The sequence below is a fragment of the Cryptotermes secundus genome, unplaced genomic scaffold, assembly GCF_002891405.2.
Source record: "Cryptotermes secundus unplaced genomic scaffold, Csec_1.0 scaffold705, whole genome shotgun sequence".
Classification (NCBI taxonomy): Eukaryota; Metazoa; Arthropoda; class Insecta; order Blattodea; family Kalotermitidae; genus Cryptotermes; species Cryptotermes secundus.
In genome coordinates this window covers 129,460-148,067 of record NW_019726237.1, presented here as the reverse complement: position 1 = coordinate 148,067, position 18,608 = coordinate 129,460, and the positions used below count along the sequence as shown (strand labels likewise).

Genomic DNA, 18,608 nt, shown 5'->3' with positions numbered 1-18,608 from the left:
GTCATGTAACATTTATAATGGAAGAAGTGGTATCGAGTCAGGTTTCTTTCTGAGAACCTCGGTATTCCCTTGAAAATTGCCATTCCAACCGGCGCTCCATACTCATCTATCAGCAGAGTCTTCTACCCTGAAGATGGAGCCGACACGTTCCTCCGAAACGTCGGTTAACACCACATCTACACGGTGCCACATCCAAAAAGACTGCTTTCTTCATGTTATCATTTCACTGGAACGAACGGAGTCTCAGTACAGGGCCGTAAATCAACACATTAGTCTGGAGTCGAATTTTTTGTCTTCTTATGGTCACAATTAATGAAAAAATATGGATTTTATTATTTTATTTCCCTGTAGGCCTAAATATTCATCAAAAAACATTAAATATAAATAAAAACTTAGAGCTACAAGTCATAGGTCTGTAATTGTAAGCATGAAAACAATAATGCATTTGCAACATAATACACGTTTCGTGTCGCGCTAAGTTTCTGTCGATAGGACGTCGTTTTATGAATGTTTAGCTTCGGCAGCATCAGAGATTATAAGTGTTTATGTATTTTTTTCTACTCTCTTCTTGCACCATCTCTTTGAGATCGAAATACTCTCGGCAAGCATGATGAAACTGTTCACGGTGCAACGATATTCCTGAAAAATCGAAGTTTGTTCAGGTGGTCAAGAAATTATTTGCTTTTATAAGATTACAATGCGAAAATTAATCATAATATTACTAAAATTTCGCAGTTTATCACAGTTCTATGTTAACTGAAACTAGTCAACATCTTCACACCAATTTTTGTATTAAATATGTTACGTATATTATCCTCCCATCTACCCATACTTCGCGAAAGCGATCTCTGACCTTAAAGTTTTCAGACTAAAATTCTGTACGTATTTTTCACCTTCCCCATATTCCACCCATATCGTACTCAAAATTGAATAGAATTAGCAATATCAAGTGTAAGTATACATTACGAATTTTCTCGCTCTGTTACACTGTTTGTTATCCATGACAGGATACCTAAGGCAGAACATATCCCGGAATAGTCAACAACCTATATCTGGCAAATCAACAGCTGAAACCGAGGTCGTCTCCATGGGGTAATCAGCTGTTTGCTACACACACTTGTTCCAGCAAATCCAACAGCTCCAAATGATCACGCTCCAAAACGCTTATTCAATAAAAAGAAGTAAAGCTATCCCTGTAACAGGCCGTGGAGGCCCTTTAGGTTGTGAGAGGTCGAGGTTTCCACATTTTCTAGACAATTGGCTCATAGATGGCGGTAAGATTGTCAGTCTTAACGCCGGCCGCCCTTTACCCCCAGGAATATTCCTGGTACTCATTTCTGTTAGAGATTGAGTCAACCCCAGGGCCATGATGAGGCTGGAAGGATTAGGCAAATTGAAAAATCCACCTCATCGGGATTCGATCCCGCGACCTTCCGGCTTGTAGCGTAGTACCTCAACCAACTAAGCTACCGCGTGCCCCTTATTCACTAAAATCAAGTCTAACTATAGTCTCCCCCATCCTAGCTACATGCCCTGCCCTCTTAATCTCTATAATTCCACCACCGTAACCCTTATTTCATTCCTCGTAAATCCAAATATATTTCTGTATATTTTTGTGTCCAATACTTGCAGGTTAATGCCGGTTACAGTAGCCGAGCGGTCTAAGGCATGAACTGTCTTCGCTCGCTTGGACGCTGAGATCGTTGGTTCGAATCCCACTCTGGACATGGATGCTTGGTTTATGTATGCGTTTATTCTGTGTCTGTGTTGTCCTGTGTTCAGGTAGCAGTCTTACGACTAGCTGATCACTCGCCCAAGGAGTCCTACCGACTGTGAAAAATTGTTAAGGAATTGAATAAGAGGCCTGGGGCCCTGCATGGACTGGAAGACGAAAAACAAACAAAACGCCGTTGTTTCATTCCGCAAGCCAACTATACCGACCGAGCGACCGCTGCTTGTCGGCGAAGTTAGTGCAAACTTTAGCGGGTAGAGGGTGACGCGTGGTCAGGGCAACGAATCCTCATGGCGGTTATTTTTTTTTCTAAACCGGAGCCGATATTTCCTTGAAATAGCTCCTCAATCATAATGAGCTGGAAGAGCCATTGAAAAACAAAAATAAAAATCTTGCAGGTTAATAGACCTTACTGCATTTTTCTATAAAATGTAAGCATTCTGCATCCCCTAGAAACACTCATGTAGGGGCAAAATGTATCCTGGTAGAAGCCCAACAGCATCTCATTGGAACGTATCTCGTCCATCTTCAGGTCCAGGAGTAAACTTCTACCAGACTACACGGCACCACATCCCCCTGAGAACCTCAAATCCCACACGCAGGGAGAGGATCGATTGGTTAAATTTTGACTTTGAAACACCAACCCCCCCCCCCCCATTGCCGTGTCCTTGACTGTCTCTTGAGCGTAGCACAGAGAGAGAAGGTTCTGTTTACTTTGACAGGTCTTTAGTAGTTCCACAGGGTCACACAATTAGCTTCAAACGCAGTATTTCGACGCAGAAAAACTTCTACCTTGACGGATAAGGCCCTTTGGTCTGTTCCCATTCAGAATTAATTCTGAAACTGTGCATCTTGTAGACAGTCGGTAAGACACCTCGAACGGGTGATCAGTCCGTCGCAAGGCCGCTACATACGCAGGACAACACAAACACAGAACAGAAGCGAACAGACTTCCAGCACTCGAGTAGGATTCGAACCCACGATCCCAGTGTTTTAGCAGACGAAGACAATGCAGAAGAACTTAATGCACAAACACAGGTGTCAAGAATAAAAATTGATTGCCATGAAAGCGACTGTTTGACTTAGAAGTGCTTCGCCTTTCTTAGTCCGTATCATTTTTACAGGGGGAGTAATACCGACTTACATTAGGGAAGTTCTTTGGGTTCTGTCGTCAGAAATGTTTCTCATTATATTCCTCTGCATTCTTGTAGGTTCATCCAATAATATCCTTGCTGGCATAATGTTTAGGCCTATACTGAGCAGGCTGGCGCAGCGATAACTCTCCACACGTATGTTCGGGGTACTAAACGGATCATAGTTCGCCCGGCTTACCGGTAAATCTGATAGACTTCAGTCAATTTCTTCAGCTTCTCAATGAGAATGAATTTAGATGCCTAGGCGCATGCTGATACCGTTACTTATTCACGGTTAAGTCTACTCGATATGAAGCTCAAACTGAACTTAACAATTCTCAAAAACAACTCAACATTTTAAGAAAAAGGCGTGCGCAACAAGAAAAATATATTTTATCAAGAAGTTTGACTTTTTCTGAGGGGTGTACAATTAACGAAGGGAACTGAGACAGCTCAGTGAGTAAAGTGACTGGATGATCCAGTTCAGTTCCTGGCAGAGTTCTCTCTCTTCGCCACTACTGTGTCCAAACCGACTTCGGATTCCGCACAGCCTCCTATTCGATGGGTTATAAGAGATCTTCCTAGTAGGGTCAAGAAATGTGTCTTCTCCAAATCGTCCACACCGACTTTGGGGTCCAACAAGCCTCCTATCCAATGAGTACCAAGGGCTTTCTCTCCGGCGGTAAAGTGGAAGGAGCGTGAAGCTGTCCACTCACCTCCAGCTAGTGCGGAGGTCAAGAAGATATAGCTCTATACATCCACTCCCCCATACGCCTTCATGACGTAATGTTTAATTAGTTAAGCACAGGGACAACTTTACGTTTTGAGGGATCTACCCTCGAGGACAAGGTGAAAACCTCACCTCCCACCTCCATCTAGGGCTAACTTATTAACTCCAATTTCTCACATATCGTGTCCTGAAGCATAGGGAAGAATATCGCACGGTTCTATGTATTAATTATGCCTTTCAAACAAACTGTAGTACACATTTCCATTCTCATTTTGTACATTTATATGCTCGCTAATGACAGTGTTAACGAACTGGTCTTTCCAGTGGAGACGCACTGTTTTCTGTGAGGTATGAACTGAGTTATGATATTATTTGAGTAAACTACAAGCTTCAAAATGTTAATCGGATATATGTCATGGTAAAAAGAAGGAGTTCATTAACGTTTGAATAAGAAAGGCAACGGTAAGTTACGTGGGCTTTTGGGGTTCCTGTGTAATTCTGAGGAAACCTATCTGAAGGAAAAGACGACAGGAGAAGAAATAACCAGTGTCCATGCAAGGCATAATCAGACAACAACACGGCGTCATAACCCAGAAGACCACAGTAGAATTAGCAATCTCTTTGTCCCTTGAGGCAAGGTGAGAAATGTAGCACCGTTGAAACAAATACGTTCTTAAAAAGAAGATTCGGCCTTATCGGCAGTTGCACTGATCCCGAGATATACAGTGTAAACAAATGAGAGAAAGCCTATAAACAGGCAGTTCCCAGCAGAACTCACAAAGGCCATTTTCTACTGAAGAAATTTATATATCTATAGATCAATTGCTATCATCAATATTTTATTATTCTGCTCCATTTTGTTTTTCGAATACTTCAACTCTTACATAGAGATTCTAAGCGAAATTTGTGGGAAATAATTACAAAAATTCCCAACGTCAGAATGATTCTAACGGTTGACTTTCAAACAAAATTTTTAACAGTGTGTAGGTGCAAGTATATTTAATACATATCAATGACCAAAATTTCACATATATAGACCAAAACAGTTCATCAATTGTTGTCATTGAACCAAAAGCTAAAGACATTTTTTTAAACAGCCAGAATGTTGTTATTTTATATTCTAAAACAGCCACATTTACAAAGCTGAATATTTTTCAAAGAATTGTTTGTATACTTCATATCAGAGTCATACAGATCACATTACTGAGTGCGAGGTTGAGGTTGACTTTGCCAAATAACTTAAGCATATCAGAGTCATACAGATCACATTACTGAGTGCGAGGTTGAGGTTGACTTTGCCAAATGACTTAAGCATATCAGAGTCATACAGATCACATTACTGAGTGCGAGGTTGAGGTTGACTTTGCCAAATGACTTAAGCATATGTTGATACAAAGAGAGCATTAAGATTAGGGTCATTCCGGTTATGACACTTTACAGTTGTTGTTGTTGTTGGAGAGGGTGGGTTTCCCCATACACTTAGACCAGTATTGGTCCATTGTGAGTGCCCCTGTGATATTCTACCAGTCTCTATACTCTACCGGTACTGGTGCGTGCCATCAATCCCGACTCAGCCAGCGAGTTCGGCCTCTATTGGCTCAGCGATATCTCGATGCTTCCCCCATCTACCAGAGGCGTTAGAGACTACTGTTGGGCGGGAAATGTCCTGAATTTGGCTCAGAGGTCCCCTTGAGACATGAGGTTCTTTTACGTGCCGTAAAGCTACGACACGGGACCCACGGCTTAAAGTCCTTCCCGGAGGAATTGTTCCCTGAATTTTTCCGCCCTTAAAAATTCCACAACCTCCGCCGGGTTTGAACCCGCGTACCTTGAGTTACCCCTAGACTACGGAGGCCGCTACACATTTCAGTTTCGTAGGAGACTGTTGTAACCATCTTCAATGTAAAAGTGTGAATGGAGGAAAGAAGGTTTTCTGAAAAGTTTCTAACCACCTAAATAAACACATGGTGTCATAACTCAGAAGATCATAATCCTGATCATCACCGTGAATGCCTCAAACCTCAGGAAGAGGAAGTTTCTAGAAACAGACCAGCTTCACACGAACACCGAGAAGCAGTAATGGTTTATATTACGAGTATATTATGAAATCCTGCTAAATACTATTAATGAGCCACGTAACTACGTGAAGCTGTATTCCCGCATGCTGTGGGGACTCTGAGTTTATAGACGATTTTTCCAGCTTTTCTTTCGAACCGGCACTATCCGAGATCGAAGTAAATTCCATGTACGCCAACACTGAAGAAAGAAGGTAAAGTTGTCTCTGTGCTTAACTAATTAAGCACTACGCCATGAAGGCGTATGGGGGAGTATAGACCCACAATTTCTTGACCTCGGCACTAACTGGAGGTGAGTGGTCACCTTAACGTATCTGCCCCTTTACACCCAGGGGAAGAGCCCCCGGTACCCACTGGATAGGAGATTGAATGAATCCCAGATCCGGTTTGGACGACGCAGAGACAAGAAGATTCTTGTACCTACCATGTCTCGAACTCCGACCCCTCGGTCGTTCAGCCCGTAACCAGTCGCTGTACTGGCTACGCTATCCCGGTTCCACCACTGAAGAATACAACAGATATATTTATGTTTCTGCCCTGTAGTCTAGTAATCCGTGATAGGTGACTAAGTACCACGTAACAGAGATGGATGGCTGAACTCCAGAAGAAAATGTTAAGCAAGAAACGGCGGATGTGAATGGAGAGACTGTAGATTTTGTGAGGATTATACAGCTACAGTGCACAAAGATGAATCGCATCATATACATCGTATTATTAATTGTTCGCATGGTCCTGAAGACAGTAGTTAAGGCTGGAAAGCGAACTGCACTTAAATCTAGCGTTATCAGCATCCTCTACCAGAAAAGACGGCAGTTTTGAAAGATTTATGACAGAAAGGTATAATCCCAAATGAATGACCACCGGTTTTATGATAATCGTGGCAAAAATAAAAAATAAAAACTTGGCGATGACCACGAAGACTAGAACAACAGCACCTGAAGGATGTGCTAATTTTCGTCTTGTTAATAAGAAGTGTTCCTTCACTTCTTTCTACCTGTCTCATTTTTGCAGATTGATTGAAAAAGAGGCAATATCACTATGATAATAAATTGGAAAAAAATAAATTTGCTGACACTGCATATCAGCCATCGTCACTCTAATGCTTCGCTTTTAATAAATATCTTTTTCGGCACTAAATACTGTCCCTCCCTCCTCAAAACAGTCGGCATGCGCGCCCCTAATCTGAACATATGTAACTTTACGGCGTTCAATTCCTCCAGGCAGTTCCCTTCAGCTCGACGTATTTCTGCCACAGATAAAGTTTGTAAATCTAAAGATATCTTTAGAAACTCAGATTTAAATATTGTAACAGCCGGATGATAGTCGCTGCGATAAGTAGCCGAAACAGGAGATGCTGCAAGAACAGCCTCCAAAGAAAATTAACAGGGATGCACCGTTAAGCTATTCGGGACGAACAGCCTTAAGGAGGGAGCAGTGTAACGTGTTTTTTTACTGAAGACGCCGTTCGGATTGTTAATTGGTTTATCTAACAACCTACAAATCACGGCTACAATTAATTATAACAATATTAATTATAACAACTTTAACTGATCAATTTTTCTTTGTTTTTGTTGGTTTTGTCCTCTGTTGTCTTATTGCTGTTGTTGTTTGTATTCGTATTGGTTCTGTAAACGGCCACTGGCCGTTGAGCTCAGCATGTAAATAAATAAATAAAAAATTTAATCGAACTAAAATTATTATTCTGAATTAGCTTCTCTTATAAGCACTCTGCACGGACCCAAAAGGAAACACTCTCTATTTTTGACGATGCTTGTTTACCGCGCCTTTGCTTGTCAATGAGCCCCCCATTGTTGATTATTGAATATTGTCCTAATATTATATTTAATGCACATGATTGTTCCAATATTAAACAGTTATTATACAAACTTCTCTAGACAGAATAATTTAAAATATTTTTATAATGACAAAAAGTTATTGGATTAAAAATCACTGCTGGAAAGTAGATAAGAAATGGGATCAGTGAATATTATAACAAGAGCTCATACAATATTAGTATAGTGTCGTATTCATTACTGCAAATTTTAAATGATTATGCCTCAAAACACAACCTATAACTTATAACTGTATCAGTCTGGTCCACTGAACAGCATAAAGCCATAGAGCACCGAGCTGTATCTGATACTAAATGATGACCTGAAGGGATGTGGAGAGGACAATTTGATGGGCTTTTCATTATATTGTCACGTGTGAGGGGTATACGTGACTAATAATTGTGGGTTCTAGATTTGATGATTGGGTTTATTGAACACTTCTTCACAATTACAGTCAATTATAGCGCTGTCGCTAATCTTCACAATTCAGTAAGAACATGCTCCTTTCTCGTCCCTGCACTCTCAATTGCTCCTAGCTTCAAGTCAAAATTAAAGTCACATTGCGACTGACGGTCGGTCAATCAGTAAGTCTTGGTGTCCAGCCCCATCTGAGGATCATGACCAGATATATATTATTGTCTAACAGTTACGATCTTGTTTTTTGTGGGGCGCCCTATCTGACGAGAGGATGAGTCTGTCATTTGTACATGCTGCTGGCCCTTGCCAGCGCAGTCTTTCTCGGGTCCGAGTCCCTTGCGACTCGTGTACATATTTTACCTTCTCAGATTTCAGATTTCTCTTTTCGTCACCTCCTACGATTCTAAGGGTCACGGTGGAGGTATTCGACCCCGCCTTTCTAACTTCTGAATTCGCTTCTCTTATGAGCATTCTGCACGAACCAAACGGAAAACACAATCTGTATTGCTGTTGAAGCTTGTTTACCGCGCCGTTGCTTATCTATGGGCTCCCCATTGTTGTCACGCGCTGAAGCTGGAAATGTGTTTCCCGGGCCGTTCACTAGCAATGGACGTATCTTATTGTTGTCCCGCGCTAAATAGAACGCGATTACCAAGCTTTCCTAGTAATGGGTATCAGTGCATTCGTCTGGACATACTTGAAACCACAATAAACTCAGAATAACCGACCTTCAAGCGGATAATCGAAGCCAGGACTGCCTGAATACACATCACAAAGCTAATCACTACGTGGGTATTATGCAACGTCACTATGTCATTGTGAGTCCCAGTGTAACAGCGACTGGAACTCAGTACACCAAGATGTGGACTATACAGCCTTCCTTGCCAATGCTGCACTCCAGACATCTCACTCGGAAATGGCATTCCCTTCTGCTCTGAATATGTCTGGTATTTAACAGGCACTTCAATAAAACTTGAACATCATCTTTATAAATTATAAACTAATTACTTGTGGCGTTCAGCTGGCAGTTACAATAGAAATATACGCACAAGAGAAGTCATTTGCTACCTTTCCCATTACACATTTCGACACAACGTCGCCAACGATAAGAGAATTTATTTTATTTTTTACATTGTTTTGTTACTTTTAATGGGTTATTTGCCGACGCTTTTAATATCGAGGCTAGGGTAGGAGCCGGTCACAGCAGCCGAGTGCTCTAAGCATGCCGTGTCTTCGCTCGCTCGGAAACCGGGATCGTGGGTTCGAATCCAACTCAGGACATGGATGTTTGGTGTTTGGTGTTTGTGAGTGTGTTTTTCTGTGTTTGTGAACAGGTAGAGGTCTTTGTGATGAGCTGATCGTCCGCCCAAGGAGTCTTAACGAATGTCTAAGATCTAGTAAAAAAAGAAGATGAAGCTATCCCTGTAACAGCCCGTGAAGGTCAATAGGGTTGTGTGACGTTCAGGGTCCCACAGTAGCTACACAATCGGCTCACAGATGGCGGTAAGGTTGTCAGCCTTACGCTCTGGCCGCCCTTTACCTCACGGGTAGATTCCTGGTACTCATTTCTGTTAGAGGCTGATTCGACCCCAAGGCCATTGTACGGCTGGAAGGATTAGGTCAATTGAAAAAATCCACCTCATCGGGACTTGAACCCGCGACCTTCCGGATCTGAAAGTTTTGACAATTGTATTGACTTTTCGGACATTATCCATTGTCCTCATTCTTATGTAAACACTATTTCGGAGACCGGTCTATGTCCCTATACTCAGGTAAAAATGTAAAATTGTCCCTGTACTTAACTAATTAAGCAGTACGGCATGAAGGCGTATGGGGAGTGTGTTTATAGATCCACATTTTCTTGACCTCGGCACTAGTTGTAGGTGAGTGGTCAGCTTCACGCCCCGGCCTCTTTACCCCCGGGGAAAGAGTCCCCACTATCCATTGTATAGGAGGTTGGGTGGACCCCAGAGCCGGTCTGGGCAACATGGAGAAGTGAAAATTCTTGTTTCACCGGGACTCGAACTCCAATTCCTCCGTCCTGCAGCCAGTAGCCAGTCGCTATACCGACTGAGCTATCCCAACTCCTTCTCTGTCCCCATACTCAAGTAAAAGCTTATTCTGTGGGACCTAATCGATAGCGTCAGTCCCTCTCTTTGGGCCTCTTATATTCTTTTTCTTACCTATGTTTCCGGGCCATTAACTTTACCTTCTCCGATGTTTCCTTTTCAAACAACTCTCCCGCCTTAAAGGAAGTGAATTGGCTACAAGAGCGCCGCGCCACCTTTGTGCGTGCAAGCGCGCGCGTCAATTTGTATGTGTTCAGTTTCAACTTCTGAACAAGTTATCACACAGTTGTCATGCCAGTTATGCCACTACAAGGCCGCCATAACTGTGTTCTCTATGATATCCTACAATCGGTTATAACATACACAGGAAGCCCGAAATTTGAGATCAGAATGACTCCCATATATTCCGTTTTGCTTGAGACACTCCCGTTTCTATAGCTAGTGTCCCGGTGTTCCCATAAATGTCGCCTGGACTAAAATATGTCCTTTTTTTAATTTACATGAAATCTACGATTAATAAGTATTTACGTTTGCTAGGGAACATCTGATTTAAAATTCCCTGTGTAGATTAGTTACCGCGATGCGGTATTATTTCATAACATGAATGCTAACAGCACAGTTTAAATGTTGCAAAATGTCATTCGGTAAAAGTAGCATCTATATTTCCTTCTTCCCTTTCTGCTTTACTGTGTTCCTTAATATGGATTACTAAAGCACACATTAAAATACTCAAACTCGTCAACAAGAACATGCAACCGAAATAATAAGATCCAAAATTCTGTGATAATGGAACACTGGTACAAGTACTATGTTTTTGGACATCATCCATCGACTTGTCTATATCAAAAAACTCTCCTGTTTATTCTTTAAAACACAACATTTCGGAGACTGGATTCTGTCTCCTTCTTCAGGTAAACTGTACTCAGTTGGGCCCAATAGATAGAGCTAGTCCTTATCTCCGGACTAAATAAATAAATAAAAATATGACGCCTTGCACCAGAGAGGTATCTCGATTGAAATCATCACTGGAGAGAAGCTATACTTCTTATGGTACCAACACAAGATAAACAATTTTTCCCCTTCCAATCCAGCTACACTTGATGGCGTTGTAGTCTCTTGACTTCAATGGACAAGAAGTTCTGGGAAGAACCAATCGCCTACTTTCATTTGATACGACACGAAACGCATAAGAAATAATGCGTCCAACAATTTTTCTGATGTTGCATATGTATTCGTTGGCATGATAACGTTTTTACCGAGCCGTTGCGTAGCAATGATAGGCGATACACATACAGACACACAGACTGGTGGAAAGGATTTATGAAGTACGCCTTTGAGATGTTCTGGAGTGCCATGATTACTAAACAAATTTCGTAAAAATTGGTTCAAGCATTCAGAGGTAGATAAAGAGGATACATCGGCAGCAAAGTGACCTCACAAGCTCATTTCTTCCAAATAACGAAAGTACGCTACACATGTAGACTGCATGTAAGATAGGATGCGTAAAATGATATATATTAGCAAAGGGAAATGATTCTTGAGTTATTGCATCAACGGCAACAGGTTATACACGCCGTTCAGACACATGACTTTGCATAACGAATAAGGAAGGACTGCACGGTAAAGCAACCTTTGCTTTTTCTGAGGTCAGCAGTCCGAAATTTACAAAGAAGGCTTGAGAAAAACATGTAAAAATCCATTGGATAGCTTCTTTAAAGACGAAATTGCAACCCAGGACTTCCCGATTAAGACGCAACAGCGCTAGCCACCTGCTGTACTGAATTTTACGGCTCTGTCTACAGAATGATGGATCTCATTCAGGACAGCAGGTGCACCAGCCGAGATTTGAACCGAGCACTTCCCAAGTACAAGTCTAGAAGGTTGCCGCTACAGTAACCCGCTCTGTACATTGAAGTTTAGACCTCGAGCATGTGTCTGTATGATCATCAGAGGTAGACGGGATGTTCAATTTAATTTCTGAACCTCGGAAAAAGTTTTCAGATTATCCAGTTTTTATGGACGAACAGAATGAAAGGGTGCGGATGATGTCTAATATATCTGACGTTGATTATATATCTGAAAGATTTGTTTATGGAACAAATGAAGGAGGGGGGATGTAGAAACATACTTACTAATTACTGCTTAAATACAGATTCTCTATAATAAAATTATCTTTGAGAGATAGGATGGGATGGCATGGATTGGATTGATCTGGCTCGGGAGAGGAACAAGTGAAGGGCTCTTGTGAACACGGCAATGAACCTTGTGATTCCATAAATTGCTCGGAAATTCTTAAGTAGCTGCACAATTGGCAGATTCTCAAGAAAGGCTCAGCTCTATAAGTGAGTGAGTGAGTGAGTGAGTGAGTGAGTATAATAAAATTTCTCGAATATAATTTCAAAGTCTTACATTGTTGCCAAGTACATAATTGCTACCTTACAACTGATATTTCGTACATACTGTGAATGCAGTATTTATGGTTCCATACCAAATTTCACACGCCTAGCTCTAATGGCTAATTAGTTATGACCATCAAGCCAAAAGCTAAAAAAAAACTTTCGCGTGGTCGCAATTTTGTTATTTTAGATTCCACAAAAATGTTACCGCGATAAAAGTTTTGTAAGATCTATTATCGTACATCACTTCTGAAACTTAAGGTGTTGTTTCTGCCTCTTAATTCGCTCGTCCGCCATGTTGTTACAGAATTCAGGAATTTAGAAAGTACTGCGTTGGGGTGGTCACCAGTGGTATAACACGCCCCTGAGCTTCGTGAAAATCGGTCAACATCTTCAAAGGCTAAAATGAACAAATACACAAACAGAGTTTGGTGATCTCATAAGCATATATTTTCCTTTTATAGAAAGAAAGTACGTTAGAAAGAAAATTTTGTTTGATTTCGACGTCACAGATCAACTACATATATATATATATATTCGTCATTCGTCAGACAGTTTAAGAAAAAGGAAGTAGAATGGCGAAGTGCATTTGCAGTTTATGAACTGCAAGAAAGCCTGCAACGTTTTCAATGAATTTTGCATAGGCCTCCCATGAACCTAATTAGGCTAATCAATATTTCATTAAATAAAACCAATAAACCCGTGCAGGTAATCACGGAATAATATATAATTTTTAAATTTAAATTACAACATACACCCTAAAGGAAACTGTGTCTTCAATAAGGAACGGTATTAAAATAGTCCTTTCATGGAAGAAATGATCATACAATATAAAAATAAGGTTTTTTAATGCTAGTGTGGCGGGACTAAGTCCCTTGTACTGCGGCCACTTCTGGCCTATTGTATCAGCCCCAGATGATAGGTGAGGGTGAGTGTGGAGCAATTGGTGGAATGAAGATTGACAGGGGAAACCGAAGTACTCGGAGAAAACCTGCCCCAGCGCCACTTTGTCAACCACAAATCCCAGTTGACCAGACCCGGGTTCGAACCCGGGCCGCCGCCGTGGGAAGCCAGCGACTAACCGCTTGAGCTGTACGTAAATACCATAACATGCGGGCGCGTATGGTATATGTAAGTGAAGTCCCACGAAATCTTAACCTCAGCCCTAAACAGAAATAAGTGTTTCGCGTGACCACCTATACTGATAAAATCCCCGGGACTATGAAATAGGAAGGTGGGTGTGGAGCAATTGATGGAATGAAGAATGGCAGGGGAAACCGAAGTACTCGGAGAAAACCTGCCCCAGCGCGACTTTGTCCACCACAAATCCCACTTTATCAGACCCGGGATCGAACCCGGGCAGCCGCTTAAGCTATGGCGCGGCCCTATTTGTTAACTTTAAAATCTACACTAAAGATGGGTTCAAAAATATAAAATGCTGTTTATACAAATATTCATCACTTAATTAAAGATTTCTTCTTTCCTTGGTGCAAGTTTATTTTTGTCACTCCCTACATTTCGAGGGTGAAGGGTATTGAATCAGCAACTCCTTACACACACACACACATGTATTAGCACGCACGAATCCTTTAAATGTGGTTCTATAGCAACTTCTATACCAGTTGATAGTTATTCAGCATATAGGCCTAAGACATTTACTCTTTCTAGGAATTGAAACGTTCAGGGCTATTTAGAGTCTCAACTTGGCTCTTCCCAAGTCAGTTTAACCCACTTCATATTTTATTTCCGTTTTTAGTTCACCCATCCACGCCTCGGTCTCTTGAGGGTTTCTGAGCAAAATTTTGTATGCATTTAATTTGTCATAAATGCCATATAAATATTCAGTACCTGCCACCGGACACTTTTTTCCCTAAGGTATATAAACTCTGACTAGAAAGGCGATTGTAAATCAAACAGCATAATTCTGTTTGCTGACGAAATCTTTTTCCTAACACCATAGTCATCACTGCGAACAGGGATTTAATTGAGGTAACCCAGCGGGGTGAATGACTTACCCAAGTCAGCAGGTGACTGACCCAATTAATATAAACTTGTTAACAGCAACTACTGCGCTTGAAATAAAGTGAACAGATCTCTTCTACGTTCCCCGTAGACTAACTGACCTTGATTCAGATTTGAAACGTAACAAGAATTAGTGGCAGTGGCTATTCCAAACATGCACAGTACTGCTCATAAATCATTAAGAGAAATAAAAATAAATTCTGGTAGGAGACTTATTGGGTCTATTTCCTTTGAAACTTTCACATATGATTTATATGATGAGGCCAGCAAGAATTATAAATTAATAATTACACACAAATATTATATTTTCGGACATTATCCATCGTCTTATCTATTTTCTAAAAACCGTCCTCTTTCCTTTTGAAAACACGACGTTTTGAAGACTGGATTCTGTCCCCGTCCTCGGGTACAACCTACTCAGTTGGGTCCAGTAGATAGAGCTAGGCTAGTCTCCGAAACGTTGTATTTTCAAAAAGAAACAGGACGGATTTTAGAAAATAGACAAGACAATGGATTAAGTCCAAAAACATAATACTTGTAGCAATATACCGTTGTCACAAACTTTTGGATCTAATAATTATAAAATTTAGTGATCCATTTCTGTGCCTAATTTCTGCGTGTTGAACATTCTACTGTGTCATTTCATCGGAGGCAACTTCAAAGTTTATGCCGTCACCATAATTGTCTTCGTTTATACATAAAAATTATTTTACACATATTTCGTAAATATGTTTATGGTATATGCACAAAATTTCATAATACTGGCTACAGCATATGACTATCAAGGTAACGTTATGTAATCGAATATGTACATTTCATATATCCTAAAGGAATAAGTAATGCCTCTCGAAGAATGTGTACTGCATCAAATGCAAACCAATTAACCAAGTTTGCAAGGTGGTTTTGATGCTTACATGAGTGCTGCAGCAATTACTACTACTACTACTACTACTACTACTACTACTACAGAGACATTTCAACATCATCGTCATCTAGAATCACATTATTTTCCTACTTTTTCTTTTTTGCAAGTGGGGTGGGACTAAGTCCCTTGCACTGCGGCCACTACTGGCCTATTGTACCAGCCCCAGATGATAGGTGAGGGTGATTGTGGAGCAATTGGTGGAATGAAGATTGGCACGGGAAACCGAAGTACTCGGCGAAAACCTGCCCCCGTGCCACTTTGTTCACCACAAATCCCACTTGATTATACCCAGGTTCGAACCCGGGCCGCCGCGGTGGGAAGCCAGCGACTAACCGCTTGAGCTATGGCGCCGCCCTTTATTTTTCTTACTAAGTAACATTTCTCATGCTGCGTGTCGTATGTTCCTATAGCCAACCTTCGTCAGCATTTGGAGGTTTAAGAAAATATAGGCTCCAGAAGACTGTTCAGAAAATTCCTAATAATATGTAATATTTCATATTTCTAAAAACATATCTAAATTCTCCTGAAGCTAATGCTTGGTATCTCGAGACAGCTTAGGCCTGCATCAGGGTTCTTAGTGAGGTGGCCTCTTATCAATCTATTTGCTGAAAATGACTATTTACACTATTTTCGCTTCCCCAGTTTCCATTTGCTTTCTTTCTTCAGATGCTAAATCTGTAATTCCCTTATCTTTTCCCATTGTTTACTCACAAGCCTACGTTACAATTTCAAAGAGCATGTTCCAAAGTCTATAGCTACCGTCCCGTCTTTTTTGTTGATAATCAAGATACCACATTTCTTGCTATTATTGTTACTATTGTTGTTACTACTACTACTACTACTACTACTACTACTGCTACTACTACTACTACTACTACTACTACTACTACTACTACTACTACTACTACTAATAATAATAATAATAATAATAATAATAATACCTATAAGCAGGAAGTATAAAGATAAAAATTGTACAAATATAAATCACTCCGTCCAATGTGACCTGTAAGTTTTTTACTACATGAAAACTTAACACCCTTACATGTTTCGGTCTCTGTGGACCATCTTCAGAGGGCAAACATCACTACAAATAGGAAACCACCATCACATAACAAATCAAACTCATAAAAATTGTTGTATATATCAACAAATACAGTACATGCGTAAACTGTCTCTTGCCCAGTACAACTATCTCCGATAGCATACATGGCACCCGTATTTCTAATTTTATGTAGGCCCATAAATAACAAGGCGAATAATAACTTATTCTGCATACATCATCATCCTGCAGCCACATATCTCTACGTAATCCTGAAAGCTATGGGACGGAAATTAATTGAATTGGATTCAAGCCCTGTCTTTCTGTTTCGTATTAAATTTTGAAAGTCACCTTCTTGAATTGTGCTTACTGAAGGAATCTTCGAAACATTTAATGTAATTAAGATAAACGTAATTGTATTTAATAAAGATCTACTGGCAATTGCACAACACTAGACACAGAATGGCAAGCCTTATGAAAATAAATGAGATTTTACCTTGTTCTGCCCCATGTCGATGATTATATAAGCCAACAATACAATCTCCTCTTCATCGGCCCCCAAACCGGGCCCTTGCTGACCTGCAGTGGCTACATACAACACACACAGATACGGTGCTTCCATCATACTTGTTGCTTTGTTGCTAAGTAACACAGCTCAGATTAAGCACTACCGGCACTTCATAACTTTGTCACGGTTACTCTACTGCACTTCACTACTGAAGAAAAACAAACTTCTGTTTCACAATATTGCAGTTCAGTAAGCTTCAGTGTATTGATTTTGCACAGTAATATGAAGCATCAACTATTACACAGTGAAGTGTTTATTTGCATTAAATTATCACAACTCTCCGTAACAACAAAAATTCGGATCTTAATTGTACTAAATCTCAAACAACAAAAACACCAACAATAGAGCGGGTATGCTGGTATGATGATGAGAACAAATAACTTACATGGCAAGATGAATTATTCTATTTACGTATTGCGAGATACTGTTTTCCTCTACGTGTTCAGTATTCACGTGCGTTGGTCAATAAATTACATAATGGGAGAAATTATGGACGGATTCGATATATGATCTACATTGCACGATCAATTCGGTCAGCAGTGAGCAATAGCACTTTCGGCATATGGACGGCACATGTAACTCCTGGTTGTGTTCTCAGTTGTATTAGAATATAAAGCACAGCTTTTCATCAGAAATAAAATTGCTTTGTTTAAAACATATGATTTCTCTTCACAGCCATGTACCAGGAAACCGTTGACACAGAAAACCCTTTCAAACCGAAAACGTGTAATCGAACCACGCGATTTACTTACTTGCAATTTTAAACTTTCAAATGGTATACGCCATTTCCAACCGTCGGGTTGTTTCACTCTATGTTTATAACGTTGTTGCTAATTTGCTTAAACGCCCGAGAACGGCGTCTTCCAGTTTCGAAAACATATTGTTCCGAAATCTGAAAATTCGAATATGTAAAATTTCGTGCGTTGAACGTTTGGCGTTTCCCAGCTATACGGTGGAGATACAACGCATCAGTACTGTAAACCGGAACCTTCCCCATGAGGGAAAGTGAAGAACAGCCAGGTAGGAAAGGTGATTCAAAGATGTTAGTACGAAAGATATACACACACTGCCATGAGTTCAAACGCGTTTAATATTTACAGCACAGAGTTTGTTTCTGTATTTTCTGCCCCGTCATTTATCTTTGCCACGACTGCGGGTACAGTGAAGAATGTCAAAAGTACATGCATATCATAAAACAACATAGAAGCGAGGTGTAGATGGAAGTAGCAAGTCATAATTTTTATATGACTGTACTTACGTTTGTAATAAGCATTTTAGTTCAGACTTAAAAATTGCTTCTGACATGAAATAACAACAGGTATGAAAAATCACGTCTGAATATAACATTTATGTCTTGGAATCTGTCCTGTGTATGCCGGGTTAAAATTTGTCTCTTCCAGTAAATACCATGGAGAAATATTTGTGCTTTTCCCCGCCAATATTTCTTGATTTATTACAATGGAAAGACGGAAGAATTAAGTGGGCCTAACAGACCAACCAAATGCTAGAATTATATCTTCTGGGATATGAAACCGTGTGGTCCACTGAAAATCATCTGATGTTTCGGATGAATATATCGCCTCCATCTTCAGGGTAGATCTCAGAATAAGTCAACTAAGGAACCACGATTAAACAGCTAGCAAGCAGAACTTATTATCGTTATTTCTCTA

At 40.5% G+C, this 18,608-nt stretch overlaps 1 protein-coding gene across 1 annotated transcript in view; it reads right to left on the bottom strand.

Annotated features, from left to right (window-relative positions):
* The window catches only part of LOC111864089 (RNA-binding protein fusilli), a 207,237-nt gene extending 189,285 nt beyond the window's left edge, over nucleotides 1-17,952 (bottom strand). The window contains exon 1 of the mRNA XM_023851087.2: nucleotides 16,867-17,952. Coding sequence (XP_023706855.1) covers nucleotides 16,867-16,995 — 129 coding nt within the window. The 5' untranslated portion in view covers nucleotides 16,996-17,952. The remainder of the gene's footprint in view (nucleotides 1-16,866) is intronic.
* Nucleotides 17,953-18,608: the final 656 nt, after the last annotated feature.